At 35.5% G+C, this 16,051-nt stretch overlaps 1 protein-coding gene across 1 annotated transcript in view; it reads right to left on the reverse strand.

The window, feature by feature from the left end:
* Positions 1-1,134: 1,134 nt before the first annotated feature.
* Positions 1,135-16,051, reverse strand: part of MTX2 (metaxin 2) — a gene marked incomplete at its 5' end in the record, with an annotated part of 63,725 nt that continues 48,808 nt past the window's right edge. The window contains 6 exons of the mRNA XM_015561978.1: positions 1,135-1,595; positions 10,224-10,300; positions 11,364-11,489; positions 11,879-11,917; positions 12,420-12,512; positions 13,737-13,813. Of these exons, the coding sequence (XP_015417464.1) occupies positions 1,412-1,595; positions 10,224-10,300; positions 11,364-11,489; positions 11,879-11,917; positions 12,420-12,512; positions 13,737-13,813 (596 nt within the window). The remainder of the gene's footprint in view (positions 1,596-10,223; positions 10,301-11,363; positions 11,490-11,878; positions 11,918-12,419; positions 12,513-13,736; positions 13,814-16,051) is intronic.

Here is a 16,051-nt window from a genome sequence, read left to right on the forward strand (position 1 = left end):
CCTTAACCCCTTCCCCGGCAGAAACGTGTATACACGTTTTCACAAAATGTTCTTTTTTCAGTCGTCGACGAGTATACTCGTCTAAAAACTTTACCTTCAAAAACCAGCTACATACGTACCATTCTAAATAATTTCATCTAGAAACTTTCTGAGGAAATACTATTCTTAACCACAAAAATGGGAAGAAAAAATAATTACAAACTGTTTTCATAACCAGCATCAAAAATACTATATAGAACCAAAATAAAAAAATTAGTCTGAAAAAGAAACGTTTTTAACAAAAAAATTATTGGGGAAGGGGTTAAAGGCCAAACAGATGCCACACTGCCTGCGTTTGAATTTCAACTCTACCACTTATAACTCTACGGCCGTGTGCAAGGTATTACCCTTTCTCTCTCCATTTCCTCTTTTTTGATTTGGGGATAACAACCTTTGCAGTGTTTTTGTACGGATTAAATGAGTTAAAAATGCCTGGTACCTAAAAATACAAAAGTAATATTATTATAGAAATTATTTTTACATCTGACTCTTTATAGCATCCCTGGCTTTATGTAAAATATTAGAAAAATTGAAAAGGACACATATAATCCTTATTGCTTATATATAAACTCTTATTGATAACTTGTGTGAACACTATCCTCCCTTCCCCACAAAAGGAATAAAAAAGCATTATTAAAATATTATCTCAAAGTTTCAAAAAAAGTTTTAAATTTATCAATATAAATTATAGCTGCTCTGATTAATTTTTTTAAATTTAAGTTTATTTTTATTCCTTTTTGAGTTTATTGGGGTGACACTGGGTAACAAAATTATACAGGTTTCAGGTGCACAATTCTACAACACATCATCTGTACACTGTGTTGTGTGTTCACCACCCCAAGTCAATTAAGCTTAGACAGGAAGAATGTTCTTAAATGGTCATCTGCTCAAGGCTTTCATCACCTTGTAATCATTCACATTTTCCAAGAGTATACTCATTAGGAACATTTTTCCTATGACCAGGTTTACCATGTAGCTAGCAAAATAATCTTGGGCGTAGAAACACAAACTACTTGCCTGAGAAAAGACACTGTTTACTTCATGTATGAAGCTCAGAAAATGAGTCTCAGAAAGATCAAGCAAATATAGCAGCCATATCGTTGTTCAAAGTTTATTTTTATGTGCATACAAGTTTCAAGAAAACAAAACTTCCAAGATACAGAGTATAACATATCAAATGGAGTCATTCAGAATTATTTCAATTTGTACATAAACAACAGTATAAAGTACATGTACAAGATACATTATATAATTTGTTTTGAGGTTTCAAAAGCAGTGTTTTGGTTTTAAAATTTTGATACCATTCACATATCATTCAAGTAACAGATTTCAAAAGTTAAATTTTTAGTAACAACTAAATTAACACATAACTCTAAGACAATCTAATAGATGAGCTGCCTTTAGCACGATCTTCAAAATAGTGCTGTTCAATTCTTCTACAAAAAGCAAGAAGGTTGCTATAGTTTTTCACCTTCTCAGAAAGTTCATCATTGGTCAATTGTGTGGTAAGAATGGTGTACAGATGGCCAAATACCAGTGCATCTAGTTCAGTAGGCCTAAAACAAAAGTAGAAATGAGAGTAACATAGTGTTTAACTTGTATGGTAGGGTATATACTATTTTTAAAAACATTTTATTCATCTATTTAAAAGAAAAAATCATAGAAAGAAATTCTACCCAACTTGATAGAATTTATTGTTTTAACTTAGAGTTTGTTATAAGATATGCAAAAATAATTTTAAACTATGATTTGCTAGTATGTGGATTGCTTTTTGAATTAGTAGTATTATTTAAATGTGTTAAAATTATATTGGTATGTTTGATCATATTCATTTTATTTATTAGTTTGTTCACTAGATAAATACAGCATGTTGCCAATGTGCCAGAACTGTGCCAGATGCTAGAGATAAAAACAAGAAAGATATTCTAAAACATAGACACAAATTACCACAACAGAATTTAGTAAATGTGTTAATAGATGCATAGACAAAATGTTGGCAAAGCACAGAGAATTTTACTGTGGTGCCGGGACAACAAAATGGTACCTGATTACCCAATCATATACTAACAATATATCATTTTAATTTGACCATTTTTAAAGTGACTTAACTGTAAAAATGAAGTTGGCTTCAACAAAAATTTTTACAGGGGGGTTTCTCTATAAGAAAATGAAATTTACCTCACAACTAATGGCCTATAAGTGGGGCATCACCAATCTATGTTACATTAAGATAACCATGATAATTATGAACTACTGGTAATTACTGCGATTAGTCCTACAGTGATACAAGTTTTTGAGAAAACATGTGTTAGTCCACCTAAATGTGAAAAAATGTTACAGTAATCTTGTTTGGCAGAATAGATTGGGGGAGGGGGATCTATCAAATTTAAGTTTGAATCCTAAAGCTGCCACTTACTTACTAGCTATGTGGCCTTAATCACTATTGATGAGTGAGTTCATGCAGTTCCATGGCTTTAAATGCCTCTTTATGCTACTAATTCCCAGATATTTATCTCCAGTCCTAGTCTTTCCCCTAAATTCCAGAATCATATATTCAATGATCAATAAAAAGGTGATACCACACTAAAACTATAACTAACACCCTCCCCTCAATTATACTTCAAGCTATTTAAAGGTAACACTGCACATATCTTGATATCCCCAGTTCTTAGTAAAATATCTGAGGAACTGAATCTGTATTTGGTGAAAGAATGAAATAAAAAAAAAGCATCTTGCCTAAGTTGTGTAAAATACTTAATTTTTCAAAGTCTCTTTCTCTCTTTTGACACATTCATGAAGTTTTCATCAAAATCAGATACATAGTTGATGGCCATGTTTAAGCCGGAAGACAATAGGATGGTTTCAAAAAATCACAAGTGTCCTTGGACTTAAAAGAAATATAATTCTATCACTATAAATGGACTATCAAGTGGGGAGGGCAGGAAGAGATTAACCAAAGAGCTTATATAAGCACTAGAGGCCCGGTGCACGGATTCATGTACCGGTGGGGTACCTTGGCCTGGCCTGCGCCCTCTCGCAATCTGGGACCCCTTGGGGAATGCCAGAGAATTGGTTTTGGCCTGATCCCCGCAGGCCAGGCTGAGGGACCCCACAGGTGCAGGAATCCATGCACCAGGCCTCTAGTATGCATATAAGATCTTTGGTTAGTCTCTTCCCGCCCCCTCCCTTCCCTCTGAGATTCATCAGCCTGATCCATGTTTCCATGCCTGTATTTTCTGCTCCTGTGTTGAGCGTCTGCCCCCTGGTGATCAGTGCACGTCATAGCTACCGGCTGGTCGGCTGGTCGCTTAGGCTTTTATATATATACTAGAGGCCCGGTGCACAAAAATTTGTGCACTTGGGGGGGGGGGTCCCCTCAGCCCAGCCTGTGCCCTCTTGCAGCCTGGGACCCCTCAGGGGATGTCCACCTGCTGGCTTAGGCCCGCTCCCTGGGGGATTGGGCCTACACTGGCAGTCAAACATCCCTCTGGCAGCCCGGGAGTCCTTGGGGAATGTCCATTTGCCAGCAGGGAGCAGGCCTAAGCTGCAGTCGGACATTCTTAGCTGCTGAGGAGGTGTGAGAGGCTCCCGCCACCACCGCTGTGCTGGCAGCCATCAGCCTGGCTTGTGGCTGAGCAGAGCTCCCACTGTGGGAGCACACTGACCACCAGGGGGCATCTCCTGCATTGAGCGTCTGCCCCCCGGTGGTCAGTGTGTGTCATAGTGACCAGTCATTCCCAGTCGTTCTGTTAGGGTCAATTTGCATATTATCCTTTTATTATATAGGATAGAGGCCTGGTGCATGGGTGGGGGCCAGCTGGTTTGCCCTGAAGGGTGTCCTGGATCAGGGTGGGGGTCCCGCTGGGGTGCCTGGCCAACCTGGGTGAGGGGCTAATGACCGTTTTCAGACTGTCCACGCCCCCTGGCGACTCAAGTTCCCACCCTCTCCTTTTTTTTTTTTTTTTTTTGGCGGGCTGGAAGCAGGTATCTGGGATTTATCTTCTATAATTGAAACTTTGTAGCCTTGAGCGGAGCCCAGGGCAGGCCAGAGCAAGCAGGAAGCTTGGCTTCCTCCATCACCGGGGGCAATCCAAGCCTCCTGCTCGCTCCAGCTCCGTGGCCGCCGCCATCTTAGTTGGGTTAATTTGCATACTCACTCCTGATTGGCTAGTGGGCATGGCTTGTGGGTGTAGTGGAGTGACGGTTAATTTGCATCTTTCTCTTTCATTAGTGTAGATAGATAACCCATGGACACAGACAATAGTACAGAAGGCCTTGGGGTGGGGGGGTCAATGAGTGGAATAAAGGGGATATCTGTAATACTTTCAACAAAAAAGATAAATTTTAAAAATATATACCCCAAAAAAAGAACAAATAAAAAATAGATCCCTGGAAAGAACCTAGGATGTAGAACAAGCATGTCAAACTTGCAAGCCTCGTTTAAATAAATTGTAGAAGGTGGATAAATGTAGAGCCTTGGCACTTTGTGAGAAGTAAAATAATTATCAACACTTCCATATCTCTAAACATATTTCTTAAAAGATTTATCTTATCTTACCAATGCAAAATTTATCTTTTCTAATCCTTCTTATACTTGAGCCTTAAAAAGTTGAATACATTCCCTGATGAAACTTCCAGTAGTGTAGATAGCATCCACTAAATGCTCTGAATGAGTTGGAAGTATACATGTATGTTTAACCTACTGTGGTCTAGAAATGCCTCTGAATTGTACAAAATGTTCTTAGCTGCAAATATACATCCACATAACTCAAAAGGTGCTGAATTACATATGGATAACAAGCACACAAAAACTGATCTGAAGTTACATAAAAATAGCAGTTTTGTGGCCAGTCACTCTAGAACAAGCATGTCAAACTCAAAAGCTAACATGGGCCAAATAAACAAGGTTTAAGTTTATATGGGCTGCAAAAAAACAAAAGCTTCAATTTTCATAGAAACATAGGTTTATTTCAAAAAGTACAGTACAAAAAAAAAGAACAAGAGCAATGATAAAATTAATGTTTTCTTTCTGACACTTGGCATGTCTTCTCTGCTACTATCTTTCTTACTTCAGGGGAAATCTTGTTCAGTGATTACTTTTAAAACTGAACCAAGGTGAATGTCAGTAATTCTGGATCTGACAGGAGATTTCTTTCCTTTCATAATTGTAAATAACTGCTCACATCGTTATATTGGCTGGGCCACAAAAATATTCATTGTGGGTTGCATGCAGCCCACGGACCACAAGTTTGACATGCTAGCTCTAGAACAGCGGTTTGCAACCTGTGGGTCACAACCCCTTTTGGCGGTCAACCAACCATTTCACAGGGGTCGCCTAAGACCATCCTGCATATCAGATATTTACATTACGATTCATAACAGTAGCAACATTACAGTATGAAGTAGCAACGAAAATAATTTTGTGGTTGGGTCACAACATGAGAAACTGTATTTAAAGGGCCGGAAGGTTGAGAACCACTGCTCTAGAGCATCTAGGGAAGGAGAATAAATACACCGAGTCAAACAAAACACACATACACACAAACTTTAATGCGTATTTGTTGCCATCCTTACAAATTTCAACAATTACTTATATTTATTGACTGATATAAATTACCAATTCCCTCAATTCTTTCTTCTTAAAAAGTATGCTTATAGTAGTGATTAACATAACTGTACACTATTACTAAAATTCATAGAACTATGCACATAAAAGTGTCAATTTCACTATATGTGAATTATATAATAAACTTAACTTTAAAAAAGCAACAAACTCAGAAAAATGTTTGCAACTCATATGCAAGACAAGCACAAAAAATACACTTTACCCAATATTTCTACTGAATTATTTAATCAAGCCAAAATCCTTAAGTACTTCCCATTTTATTTACCTTTCTTATATCATATGGACAAGAAACATAACATTTGCACCCTTCTGTTTACTAAGTAGTTGGTGGATTGTAATTTGGATATAGATAACAATTCTCCTACTATGACTTTTAACATCTTTCGTATATATTATTGCATTTATTTGTATACACTTTTTATTAAAAAAATATTCCAGGGTGACAAATATATTTTTAAAGTCCTAAGCAATTTGTTGCCTTCTTATTATTCTTTCCGCATTTCTGTTGGTTAGCTACTATTCTTTCATGTATTAAAATAAAAACAGCACTGTAAATGTGACTATTTTCCTAACCTTCCCCATTTAAATTGTTTGCACTAATCTTTTTTGCTTTACTTATTATCTATACTAATAAAAGGGTAATATGCTAATTAGACTGATGTCTTCCAGATGACCTTTCTTCTAAAACTGGGCCCAGGTGAAGCTGCCCGGGGTCCCGGGAACCTGCGGCCAGCCCAGGCGAAGCCGCCCACAGTCTTGGATGCCTGTGGCTGCGGCTGGCCTGGGAGAAGCCACCTGTGGTCCCGGGCGCCTGCGGCCAGCCCAGGTGAAGCTGTCCACAGTCTTGGATGCCTGCGGCTGCAGCTGGCCTGGAAGAAGCCACCCGCGGTCCCGGATGTCTGCAGCTGGCCAGAGGGAGGGAAGCCCAGGTCCTGGGTACCTGTGGCCACCCGGAGAAGGGAGGCCTGGGTCCGGGTGCGGGGGCCAAGGCAGACGCAGTTAGGGGCAATCAGGCTGGCAAGGGAGCACTTAGGGGCGATCAGGCAGGCAGGCAGAGGGGTTAGGGGCAATCAAGCAGGCAGGCAGGCAAGTGGTTAGGAGCCAGCGGTCCCAGATTGCGAGATGGATGTCTGACTGCCGGTTTAGGCCTGATCCTGCAGTGATCGGGCCTAAACCGGCAGTCGGACATCCCCGAGGGGTCCCGGACTGGAGAGGGTGCAGGCCAGGCTGAGGGACCCTCCCCCCACCCCGCACAAATTTCATGCACTGGGCCTTTAGTGATTCCATACTTTTCTGTCACAGTCAGTCTGGTTTCAAAAGGATGAATTTTGTCTGAGTGTTCCTTAATCTTTCTTTCCAATTACACTACTAACTTGTCATGTCTTCAGACCACTAGAAATAATCTACATATCCTTTCTTTAAATACTGGCCACTAATCTTTAGGAGAGTCATTCAAGTTTGTAAATCAAGCCCCTTGCCATCAACCTTTTCTATATTTTGCATGTGAATATTTTTGAGCTATTTTCCCTTCATTTTCTTAACTGGTGATTTCTTAATTGAACAAACCTCAATAAAATCTTATTTCTTCCTGAAACTTTTCATCTTAAGATTCCCAAGTATAATTCTTGCACCATTTCTCCCATATACTTTCCCATCAGTATATGAAAGTATATTTTCAAATTTTACCATTTACTTAATGGTTACTAGCAATATTTTTTCTTCTTAAAATCTAACTCCTTTTCCAATTCCTCATTCACCTTAACCTAGTTTAACCAACATTTACTGAGCTACTTCTAGCTAACAGGCTTTGTTCAGAAAACACAGATCTGCAAGGAAATCATAAATACTTTGGAATACTATAATTCTTTCTTGATTAAAATATTTCTTGATTTAAAATATTTTTTTCTACTATTTCTTCTCCTTTATTAAAAAGGTCACATATAAATATCACTTTAAGTTTTCATTTTTCATTCCAAGTCTACACTTGAAGGGAACTAATGACCATGTAGTCTTTGCTTAGGTGTCTTAACAGATCACACATCAGCAAGATAGCATAGTATCAATTTTGGTTTTGTTGCATTTCAGAAATATGACTTAAGATATTTAAAAGCTACCAACACTATATATTTGAAGGAATAAAAGCCACATATTTTAGTATCATTCATTTTCTTCTGCCTTTCCACCATTTAAGCTTCCTTGTCTTCTTTTCCCAATTACTATTCTTGCTGCAAATCTCCCTCAACTACCCTTTTTCCCTTTCTCTCATTAAGTAAAGCTATTGGGCTTCTTTCATGAGCTCTCTCATGAAAGAAGGAAAGCAAGGAGAAAATTTTATTCTAATTTAAGAGGTTAAGGAGAGGACACATAGGAGAGTCAAGAATAGAATTCAGGGCCTCTAACTTGGAATCCAGTATTATATATCTTGACTTAAGCCAGTGCTCTTTTCACTACTCTTACAAAGTAAATATGCCTGCAATAGATAAAGGAATGAGAAAAGTTTTGGCACAACAAAGTGCAAATACAAGTTACCTTTTCCTAAATGTAATTTTCTTTCATGTTAATATTAAATAAACAGTTGGGTGAAATTAAAATTAAAAACCAAACCTATTCTTTAATCATAACTGTTAAGGAAAAATGTTTATCTAGGTCTCATATAAGGTAAAATTATTTCAAATACCTATACTTAATATCAATTAAACTGTTCCTTGATAGGAAACCTCTTTGGTTTTGCAACTGTTCTAGATTTTTATTTTTCATTACAAGTTTAAATATAATTGTACCCTTATAAAAAAAATTTTTAAATATGTTTTATTGATTTTAGAGAGTGAGGAAGGGAGAGGGAGAGTGAAAAAGAGAAACATCAATGTGTGAGAGAAACATCGATTGGTTGCCTCCCGTACACACCATGACCCGGGACCGAATCCCACACTGGCCAGGGCAGAAAAGGAAGTTTTAATATTTTCACTAAGTCACATGCCAAATGTTACCTGGTTACTAAATCTTTGACAATGAGTTTAAATGAAAAGAAAAATAAGTTCGATCTATCCTCCCAAGAAGACAGCATGTATAACAAAACTAACTCCTAACACACAAGATGCACTTCAAACAGTAAAATGCACCCCTCTGAGTTTCTCAACTCCTAGAGCTTTTGAACTCTTATGACCTTCCTTCAGAGATAACAGGCTCCAATTTATTTTTAATATCAGTTACATATAGTACACATTAATATAACTTAAATATTTCCAACCTATCAATAGTCATTTTTGCTACAAATATTAATATCTCTAACCAAAAGATGTTTGATAAGGCTATAGAAAATGAGTGCCTATAAGACATAATAAATAATAGCAAATAAAGGTTTATAAAAAATTATCAATCTAGCCCTGGGTGGTGTTCTCAGTGGTTAGAGCGCTAGCTTTGATCCATGGCCCATTGGGGAATGTGAAGGAGGCAACCAATCAATGTGTCCTTCTTGCATCAATGTTTCTCTTCTCTTCCCCAATCTCCTTCCATTCTTTCTAAAAATCAATGAAAAAATATCCTCAAGTGAGGATTAAAAAAAATTATCAATCTAAAAAGCAAGAAAATTTTATTAAAAAGCCAAGAAAAGGTTAAAATTTCTAAGCAAACCATTGAGATTAAACTGCTAATTTAATTCCATCTTAAACTGGATCACAGGATAGCCGATCCTGGTACACTAAAAGTATAACTTAAAAAAAAATTCATTTTTTGCCTACATTAGATATTTTTCTCCAAATTACAAAAAAAAAATCTGTCTTAATGAAACATGAATTAAACTATATACATAAATATTTAATCTATATCCTTCACATTCTCTCTACGCTTTACAAATATTTTCACTACTTTAAAAGATAAGTTCATAATCGTGCTTGTCTACCCAACAATATTTTTTATTGCTTAGCTTTTATTCACTTTTCTAGTCTTAGGGCATCACCCTACATAGACAACTGAGGTTACACTTCATATGTTAATAGTACTTTGCAAGCTTGGAATTCTGTTAATTAAGATGTCGTATTTCGCCTTGGCCAGGTGGTTCAATTGGTTGAAGCATTGTCCCATACACCAAAACGGTTGCTGGTTCGATTCCCAGTCAGGATACATACCTAGGTTTTGGGCGGGTATGGGAGACAACTAATGGATGTTTCTCTCTCACACTGATGTTTCTCTCTCTTTTTCTCCCCCTTCCTTTCTCTAAAATCAGTAAAAATATAACCTTGGGTGAGGATTTAAAAAAAAAAGTCATTATTTCCATACACAGCACCTTGAACTACCTCTAGTAGAACCTCTATTATATCATACACTAATGACTGGTTTACATATTTGCCCTTTAGAGAAATTCTCAGTCTCCCAGAGCCTAACACTTTGCCTGACACCTATGAGGTGCTAAGTGAATGTTTAATAAAAGCAAAAATAAACTTAAATACAACTAAATTTTTTCACAAATATTTCTTGATAAAACAATTCCTCTATGATTAAATAAGTTTGTAATCTAACAATATAGAAAAGAAACTAACTTTAAAAAAATACAATTTCTTACTGCTTATTGAAGAAATATGGTTGTGTTCCCAGTCTTTGAGAAAGAGCTTGACAGCACTGGTCAACATCTTCCAAGACCTAATATAGGCAACAGGCCCCAAAGAAAAATATTTAAATTAGCAAAACAATAAAATGTGTCTAAAACTATTTATAATACAGTTTTTAACAAAAATATAAATTTAGGTAATCTTTTATAATATATTTAAATCTGCCAATAGGTCACATATAAAATATAAATAATATTTCCTATAGAAGACATACAAAGAAAATTTGAGAGCTAATTTCCTTTAAATGCAAGTACAATTAAGTTACTTATAAGGATTACTATCAAGTAAGTTTTTACCTTAAAACTTTATTCCATACAAAACTGTTTTTGCTGAATCCAATGATTTTACAAATATTAAAAAACCTCCTTCATTAAAATGACACTGCTGACCTACCATGAGCCAAAGCATTTCAATTGTTTTTCCACTAGTAGAGATGGATTTTACTTATCAATCCCTATTCACTTACTCAAGATCCCTTACGGCCAATAGCACACACACATAAGTGAGTTGTCTGGCTAAGACTAGGGATAGCCTTATAAGAAACATTAATTAGTCTAATGATATTTAAACTCATGATCTTGATAAGATTTGTATTTTTTAATCTTGCTACTTCAGTACATTTAAGACCAAAATCTTTAGAAATATATATTAAGCACTGTATTTTAACACGGTGTTTTTTAAGCCCTGATATTGTAGATCAACATTTATTGGCATAAAAGATGCCTACAATATGTTGTTAAATGGGAAAAACATAGAGTGGGCAGGTATAATATGATCCCACTTAAGGAAAATATTATTAAGAAACATCTAGAATAATGTTCTCCAAAGAGTTAACAGTGGCTATTTCTAAGTGGTAGTATTTCAGGCCATTTTTATTTCCTTTTTTAGCTTTTCTGTATTATATAATTTGTTTTACAATCAGCATGTGATTTTTATAAAATTACTTCATGTCAAAGAAAATAAGAGCAAATGTTTTGTTAGTTTTGTATTATGTTGGGATTTTTTAAGAACTATCAATACAAAAAAATGAATTTAATACTTTAAAGGTTTATCTTAAATGCATTAAGGGTTTGTGAACTTCAATCTGAACTGACCTGGTCCAGAGTCTTCTTACCCCATCCAATAGCTTTCATCTTACGTTTGATTTCCCACTGTTTCTGATAGGCCAAAATACGATTCAGAGGCCAAGGGTAAGGAGATCCATATCTAGCATGTGTGATCTAAAGCAAGAAGATTTTGTTAAAAACATGATTCTTCCTAAAAACAAAGCCTCTTTTTCACAAATAGAATTCTAAGGGAAACAGACTGTCAGAGAACACAAATAGAGTAACCTGAAGAAAAATACAGAGCTTGCAATCTAAAAAATTAAAATTTTAAAACATTCCTTTTAAAAATATATAAACTTTTATGTACTTCGCAACCAGTTATATCAAACAATGACACATAGCTTCCCTAAAATGTATGTGCAAGCAAAATTAAAGTAAGTGAAAAACTAAAGCACTAATGGTATAAACCACAATGTTTCATTTATGAGCAGGGACTTACAATTCTGAACAAAAGTATTTTCTCATTAAATTTTAATTACGATAAATGCTGCAGAACCACTCACCTCCCCTACTGTAGCTTCATCACACCACTGGAGATACAACTAGGAAAAAAAGAAACAGTCACAAAAACTTTAGAATACCAAAGAGAAAATGGTTAAAAAGCAAGTTATTTCTTGCCATGATAATTTTTTATAAGCCAACTTTATAAAAGTCACATATGTGAGGGGCTTTTATCTTCACTAATGTTGCTATATATAAGTATTAAATTTAATGGTGGTACTTAATAAAAAGATTTCTTATTCATATAGTAACATCTCCAAATACCATTAAAGTATTTTACAGATATTATTTAAGTACACTTAACAAGGCCAAATAAAATGATAAGTGAGCAAGAATCATTGCTTTTTATAAACAGAAAATTAGAAGTGAAAATGTCAGGCAATTTGTTCAAAGATAATGATCAAATAATTTGGGTAAGAATCCTAGCCCTTGAATTGCTTGACTATTTTCCTATTTCTCAATAACTTTAAATAACCCATAAGAGAAGATTATCTTTTATGAAAGAAATAGCTTATTTTTAAGGCCTATTATTTTCTATTATACCTCTGCAGTCAACAGCATATTGTTGACTAATTCCATGTAGGCTTTCATTTCTGCTTTTTGGACTTCATCCAACCCATCACTAAGAGAATGGCCCTAAAGGGAATTTAAAAAAATTTAAGAGCATCATATTAAATATACAAAAACTTTCAGTTATGTTACTATCAAGTAATATAACATCAATCCTTTTACTGCAAATGCCCAATGGATTAATTTCCAAAATGTTTCCGAAAAGAAAATTAATATCAAAAAATTATTTTATACTCTTGCTACAACATATTAATAAGTCGTATTTGTCATTATAAAATGATTCTTTCAATGGATAAAATTACGTTATCAACTATTTCACAAAAGAAGAAAACAACAATGGTCTATAAACCTTGTTACTTTAAGAGACTAATCTTATTAATAATAAAATAAATGCCAAAAGATTGACAAGTGTTACTTATAAAATGGTCCAAGATAAATAAAGGTATAGAGAAATAGATACTAATTTTTAAAATCTACACTATAGTAATGAGTGAATGCATAAAATGATATAACCTTTAGTTCAATCTGGCAATCTGTTTTAAGATTTTAAATTGCATACCCTAATATCACAATATCACTCTTAGGAATTTATCCTAAGGAAATAATCTGACAAGTGCACAAATGTGTATGTACAAGAATATTTCTCGTAGCACTCAATAACAGCGAAGAATTGGCAACTTGCAACGTAACTGTCCATCAGTAAAGACAATAAATTATTATATATCCATATAATAAAACACTAGACAATTTAAAAGGGTAATTTATAGATAGATAGATAGATATACACATATGTAATTTATATATATAGTCATTAAAACAGGTTGCAAAATAACTAATAATAGTATGATCTATATTTTTCTATATATACAAAAAAAAAGTCAGGAAGGGTTTCCCCAAAATGTTAATGGAGGCTGTCCTTTAATAACTATTAAAATCTAAACTGAATAATTCAAATGAATAAATACATTCAACTTCTAAACAGAACCTGTATCTCCCTTCTTAAAGGTTAACTTGACATTTTTTAAAAACTTAACAGTTTTCATTCATGGCCAAAATTCTCATAAGCATATTACAAAATTATCTACCATTTTGTAAAAATCAAATTACCTCTTTTGCCAATGATTTTCATTATTTAAAAAACTTGCACTTTAGAAATATTTCTCCAATAGTTTATACTGGCATTTTCTAAAACCAGGTTAAAATCAATGTAAATGTTAAGATATGCTAAGAAATGATGAATGACTTATTTGAGTGGCTGTAATCAAATGCACTTAGTATCTTTTTTATTACCTTGGCTTTAACGAATTGGACTATTGGACCAAGTTCTGATACTACTTGATTTCCTACATGAATAAAAGGTACTTTACCTGTTGAAGAAAAAAAAAGTGTGAAAACACTTTCAGCATATTAAAGTTTGTGCTAATACACATAGGAAACTTAGACATGTTTTATTAATACAGAATACCAGAAAACTATAACTTTTGAAAATTACAGTTGAATGTGTATGTTAAATTCTATACATTTTTAAATACTGATTACTTACTAATTTTAAAACAAAAGATAAAAGAACTATTTGAATTATTCATTTACAGAATTCTCACTTATATATAACAACAGATCACAATAGTCCCTTTTCAGAGCTAACACTAACAAATCACTCTATAGTCGTAAATATTAATTATTCAAATTACATGAACCAAGCCCAGATACTGGTTCATGACCACTGATAGATTTCAAAGCAATTCAACTGGGCCTTCTCTTCAATCCATATTTTAAACTACACTTAAGAAGACTTCTTTTTGTGTCTTCTACTTGCAAGTCTCAGGTATTCATTAAGGTCGATATTTTAAGTACATAATGGTGTATTAATAAATGTCTTTGAATCAGAAATATCAGGAATTAAGAGTATTAACAATCCTTGAAAGTATGTTAGTTTATGAATTATAATATAAAGTATGTTTCCAACATATATTGGAAAAAAGAACAAGTAGGATACTTATAAAAACTAGCTTTTCTAAATAAATGTCATGTTAAAAAATTATTTCATTCCTATAAGCACTAATAGTTGATGAAATTATCAGAGATGATGAGAACAAAATAATCTCCAAGTAGCAATAAAGTTTACCCCAAACACTAGAGAATAAACCTTGCTGTCAAGCCTAGTTCAAATAGAGTTCACATTAACAGCAGGTTTCTTCATGGTCCTTTTCAATAGATTCACTGCTCTCTGGCTCAGTTAGCCTGAGGGTAATGGATGAGGTGCAAAGCACCAACAAAAGCTTCATCTGCATCCATAAGATAACACATTACAAAGGAAAGTCAGGCCTCTTGGAACACAACTCAATAGATGTATTTAGAAGACATATCCATGTTGCCAACATAGAAACACTGAATTCCGCATTCTTTTCTTCTACTGTTTTATAAACCTTGCAAAAAAAAAAGTTTATTATCTGGTTAAGCATTAGGGCGTATTGTTTTTTAGTGCAGATCCTCTGAGATAAAATAACCTTAGAATAAAAACTATTTATTAATGAATGCCTAGACCAGTGGTTCTCAACCTTCCTAATGCCGCGACCCTTTAATACAGTTCCTCATGTTGTGGTGACCCCCAACCGTAAAATTATTTTCATTGCTACTTCATAACTGTAATTTTGCTACTGTAAACAATATGTAAGTATATATGTGTTTTCTGATGGTCTTAAGCGACCCCTGTGAAAGGGTCGTTCAACCCCCAAAGGGGTCGCGACCCACAGGTTGAGAACCCCTGGCCTAGACAAAAGGGTATTTCTGGAGTGTGACATTTTGAGAGCAAAGTGTATTTCTCTTTTTCAATAACCAGTTTGGAGTTCTTGAAAGAAAGAGATTTCATTTTATTTCTTTTCTTAAAAATATTTTGAGCACTACAGTTTCTGAAAAGGGAAGCAGTGTGGGTAATCAATTAAATACTTATATATCACTAAATATAAAGGTATATATAAAAGGTTAATATGCAAAGTATCCCCTTGGGAGCTCGACTGGGAGTTCGATCGCTCACTATGATGTGCGCTGACGACCAGGGGGCAGCGCGGAATGAAGGAAGGCCCCAGCCGGTGGGCGGCAGCCGGGGAAGGAAGGCCCCAGCTGGCAGTGGAAGGCCCTGATCGGCACTGATCACCAGCCAGGCCTAGGGACCTTACCTAGGTGCACGAATTTCATGCACCGGGCCTCTAGTCTATATATATAAAAGCCTAAGTGACCAAACGACTGGTTGATTGGTCACTATGACATGCACTGACCACCAGGAGGCAGACGCTCAACTCAGGAGCTACGCCCTGGTGGTCAGTGCGCTCCCACAGCCAACCTCCTGCACTCCCTCACCCTGTCGGGCCAAACCTCCCCCAGGCCAGCCAGCCCCAATTGGCCTTGATCGGGCAGCTGGCCAACCTCCCGTGGCCCCGATTGGCCCCAACCTGGATCACCAGCCAGGCCTAGGGACCCCACCCGTGCACGAATTCGTGCACTGGACCTCTAGTCCTATCTAATAAAAGAGAAACATGGTAATTAGCCGTACATCCGCTACCCTTCCCATTGGCTAATCAGGGCGATATGCAAATTAACTGCCAGCC

Source organism: Myotis davidii, unplaced genomic scaffold (genome assembly GCF_000327345.1).
Source record: "Myotis davidii unplaced genomic scaffold, ASM32734v1 scaffold370, whole genome shotgun sequence".
Taxonomy (NCBI): Eukaryota; Metazoa; Chordata; class Mammalia; order Chiroptera; family Vespertilionidae; genus Myotis; species Myotis davidii.